The sequence below is a fragment of the Crocuta crocuta genome, unplaced genomic scaffold (assembly GCF_008692635.1).
Source record: "Crocuta crocuta isolate KB4526 unplaced genomic scaffold, BGI_CrCroc_1.0 scaffold13, whole genome shotgun sequence".
NCBI classification, from domain to species: Eukaryota; Metazoa; Chordata; class Mammalia; order Carnivora; family Hyaenidae; genus Crocuta; species Crocuta crocuta.
In genome coordinates this window covers 8,618,679-8,623,166 of record NW_027530007.1, presented here as the reverse complement: position 1 = coordinate 8,623,166, position 4,488 = coordinate 8,618,679, and the positions used below count along the sequence as shown (strand labels likewise).

The 4,488-nt window shown below is 57.4% G+C and overlaps 1 protein-coding gene across 3 annotated transcripts in view; it reads left to right on the top strand.

The window, feature by feature from the left end:
- LOC144231441 (ATPase family AAA domain-containing protein 3) overlaps window positions 1–3,991 on the top strand; it is a 22,898-nt gene extending 18,907 nt beyond the window's left edge. For all 3 annotated transcript variants that reach the window (XM_077763923.1, XM_077763926.1, XM_077763924.1), the window contains exon 16: window positions 3,132–3,991. In XM_077763923.1, the coding sequence (XP_077620049.1) occupies window positions 3,132–3,296 (165 nt within the window). In that variant the 3' untranslated portion in view covers window positions 3,297–3,991. The remainder of the gene's footprint in view (window positions 1–3,131) is intronic.
- The last annotated feature ends 497 nt before the right edge of the window (window positions 3,992–4,488 follow it).

Below are 4,488 nucleotides of genomic sequence, written 5' to 3'. Positions count from 1 at the left end.
GGGGAGGCAAGAGAGAAATCCCAAGCAGGTTCTGCACTGTCTGCGCACAGCCCGAGGCGGAGCTCAGACCCATGAACTGGTGAGATCATGACCTGAGCTGAAATCAAGAGTCAGATGCCCAACCAGCTGAGTAAGCTGGGTGCCCCTTATAGATTTTAAAATCAGGAAATGTGAGACCTGAAAATCTGTTCTTATCCAAGACTGTTTTGGCTCTTTGGCCTCCCTTGAGATTCTATATGAATTTTAGGATGGATTTTGATTTCTGCCAAAAACACCATTGGGATTTCCGACAGGGGTCGCAGTGACCGTAGGTCACTTTGGGGAGGTAGTACTGCCATAGGACGGTCACGACACATGAACGCACGTGTATTTCTAATTTTGGTATCTTTTTTTTTTTTAATGTTCATTTTTGAGAGAGCGAGACAGAGAGAGAGACTGGTGGAGGGGCAGAGGGAGAGGGAGACAGAATCTGAAGCAGCTCCAGGCTCTGAGCTGTCAGCACAGAGCCCGACACGGGGCCCGAACCCAAGACCTGTGAGCCGAAGTCAGATGCTTAACCGCCCGAGCCCCCAGGTGTCCCTAGTGTTTTGTGGTTCTTGGCATACCCATTTTTTGGCTTTCTTGGTTAAGTTAGTGTCCTGCACATTTTATTCTTCTTGGTTCTGTTGTAAATGGAATTTTCTTAATTTCCTTTACAGATTGTTATTATGACATAGAAAGAAATGGCTTTTGTGTGTTAATTTTGTATCCTGCAAACTTCCTGAATTTTAACCACTTCTGGGGAGATCTTTAGGAATTACTACATAGGAGATTATATCGTCTTCAAACAGATCCTTTTACTTCTTCCGTGCCAGACTGGATCCTTTTGATTTCTTCTTCTTGCCTGATGCCTCTGGCAGGGCCCCCAGCGCTGTGTTGAACAGAAGTGGTGAGTGCGCTGGTCTCGTTCAGACCTCAGCAGAAAAAGTCAGTCTTTAACCATTAATCATGTTTGCTGTGGGTTTTTCGTATATGACCTTTAGGCCATTAAGGAGATTTTTCTCTGTTCCTAGTTTATTGAGTGCTCTCACCCAGGAAGGGGGTTGAATATTACCAAATGTTGCTTCTGCATCAGTCAAGGTGATCGTGTGGTGGTACCGAGTCTCTCGTGTTGGGTCGGCCATGCATTCCCGGAGCAAATCTCCTTAAATGCTACTGAACTTGGTTTGCAAGTATTTTATTGAAGAATTTTGTATCCATATTCATGGAGGGTATTGGTCTGTAGTTTTATTGTGGTATTTTTATCTGCTTTTACCATCAAGGTTATGCTGGCCTCAGAATGAGTTAGGAAGTTTCCTTCCTCTTTGGGTTTTTGGCCGAGTGAGAAGGATCGGTTCTGTCAGCGTTGGGCAGAATTAACTGGTGAGGCCATCGAGTCCAGGACTTGCCTTTTTTTTTTTTTTTTTAAATGATGGTTCCTGTTTCAGTCACTCCAGGCGTGGAGCCTCCCCCACCGGGTAGGACCCTCTCACGAGGCGCAGTTGCCACATCACTGTGGACTCCACCTCGGACTTCATCTTTTCCTGGACCCCATCCAGAGTCCCCCGTCTCTTTCAGTTGCCCTGTGTCCTCAGGCTCCTCTGGGCTGTGACAGCTCCCGGATTTCCCTTGTTACCGGTGACCCTGGCAGTTCTGAGGAGTGCTGGTCACGTGCTACGTAGATGGTCCTTCTGATGTTTTTCCCTGATGTTTTTTAAGACTGAGATTGTGGGTTTGGGGAGAAGACTCCCGCGATGCGGTATCCCGGTCGTGTGCGGTCTGCGGGCACCTAACATCACACAGCATCACAGGGATGTGGGCCTGGTTAGCGTGGTGGCCGCCAGGCTCCTCCATGGCAGGCTCCCTGGTGTCCCTGCCCCCCCATACCTGGAAGCCCACCACCAAGTCCAGCCATCCATCGGCGGCGGCCCAGCCCCCGTTGAGCAGCTCAGATTCTACAAGGGGCTGCTGCGCTCCCCTGCCTTCCCATCAGGGGAGCTTCCAACCACTTCCATGCCCGACCCACGTGGGCCCCCGGGCTGGTGTGCTCCCCTGGGAATCCCCTCCCGCCTCTCCTCCACTGCTCTTCTGGGCATGTGTCCCCCTTGCAGCCCCCTCTCTCCGTGGTTGGGTACTGGGTGTGAACAGAGTGACCAGTCATCTCGCATGGCGGGAACTTTCTCACAGTGCCCAACATGGGCTGAGGCCACTCAGCTGGAGATAGAGGTGACCTGCTCTGGCCCCCTGCCTGGCAAACACTGAGGCCTTTCTCCCAGCAGCCTCAGAGTGACAGGCTGGGTGATAGGAAGCAGGTGAGACAGTGAGTCATCTGGGAGGGGTGGCAGCCTGGCCATAGGGGACCTGCCTGGTGGCCGAGGTACTAGGACCACCCTGGGGCCTGATCTGATTAGCACCAGCATCTGATTTGGTGCCTCCAGCCATGTGCATGGGCAGGGGGGACTCTGAAAGAGGCAGGGCCTGGTGTGCTTCCGGGGCGGCTGGGCCTGGTGGGATACTCTGACCAGGTTGGAATTGCTGGGGGTTCCTGGGGAGCTCTCTGCCTAGGGTCCCTGTCCCCAGTGGCCTGTGTGCCCCAGCCCTGAAGCCAGCTCTGCGGGGGGCGGCGGGGGGGCTGCTGAGCTGCCTCCTGACAGCTAGTCTCGGACTTTCTATTTTCAGAAAGTCATTGAGAAACTCAGTGATGTGGGAATGTAGCCCTGGTGCCAGCTGGGGTTGTGGGCAGGGATGGCGGCTGCCCTGGCTGCCGGCTCACTTGTGAGCATGCACGTGTGTGTGGGCACACTTGCACGCACAGCGTAGGGAGGCATGTGCTGTGGTCCTGTCGGCACTTGTGTGTTCCGCTGAGACTGAGCACAGGCCCAAGGTAGAGGGCAGTGCACTTGGCCCCCACCCCATAGGAGGCCTTCAGGTTCTGGAGGGCATCCAAGTGGAGAGCTCCTAGGTGGGGCTGCCTCTCCCTGGGTCTGGCCCTGGCCTGCAGGGTGGACGGCTCCTGGTGAACGGTGGGCTCCGAAAGCCTGAGGCCGGGAGACCCTTTTCCCCTCAGGCAGCCCCTCTGCACGCCCCACATCAGTATTCTCTCTCCCTGCCAGGCCATGGCGTATGCCTCCGAGGATGGTGTCCTCACAGAGGCCATGATGGATGCCCGGGTCCAAGATGCCATCCAGCAGCACCAGCAGAAGATGCAGTGGCTGAAGGCTGAGGGAGTCAGGCCTGAGGGAGCCCAGCCCCTGCTCCCAAGTACACAGGCTGCATGAACTGGCCCTGGATATCTGGGGCACACAGGCCAGATGGCTTTGCCAAGAAGCCCCAAGATGCCCACTTGTCCCTGTGGCGGGCCTACACAGCCGCCCACCTCAGCAGTTTTACGTATTTCTCCAGGCAGGCCCAGGACAGCATTAAAGGCCTCTGGTTGGGACCAGCCGCAGCTATGGCTCCTCTCTGTGCTAGGCTGGGGCCGCCCCCTCCCCCCCAGGACACTACTGGGAATTGAGAGTCTCCAAGCCATGCTGAGTGGGGGAGAAGGCACTGCCTCCGTGCCCAGGGACAGTTTGCAAGCTGGCGAAGCTATGGCCACCTGCTGCATCTGTGACCAGCAGTAGACGGGGCCTGGCTGAGGGAGAGCTGGGCATGCGGAGGGGCCCGACCTTGCCTAGCCCCACCCGGCAGGTGAGGGGTGCACAGAGTAGGCTGCTGTGCTGCCTGGGGGGAGTTCCCCCCCCCCCGTACCAGGGAGGGGGACATGCCCTGCACACATCTGCCTGTGATACACCCAGGGGGTAAGAACAGCTGCCAGCAACAGGTGGGGGTGCCTACGAGGCCCAAGACCCACTGGCCAGGACCACTCGGTGCCAGGGGGCTGCCCTAGTCCACAGGATGTGCAGCCCTCCCTCCACTGGAGTGGGGGTCTTTTTATCCAGAATCCAATAAAAACTGACAGGATACCTCACAATGTGCGTATCTCATGGCTGATTTCAACGGGCAGGGGCTTAAAGGAATGGGTCACGGGTGGGGAGATGAAAGAAGAGGCAGAGGCTGGAGCTTTCTGGAGAATTTACTGACCAGCAGGGGTGGGGGTCACAGTGAGGCGCCCGACCGGCGATGCCCTGGGCAGGGTGGCCGCACTTGCCGCCGCAGTGGGGCTCAGGGGCCTTATTGCTGCTAGGNCCGCGGACGCACACGCCCCATGCACATGCTCCCGTGTGCAGACGTGGGCGCGGCCGGGGGCCGGCCCCCTTCCCTGCCAAGACCCTCTCCCGGCTTCACTTCCCTCTGCCAGAACTGGCCCGAGAAGCGGCCCGGTGTACGGAACAGACGTGGTCCCTGCCCAGGCGCAAGCGAGACTGCAGTGCACGGGGGCGAGTAGGTGGTCCCGGCCGCCCGCGCCCCCCCACGCGCCCCCGCTCGGGGCCTGCTGCCCCGGCCCCCGCGCCCTATGCGGCCGGGAGG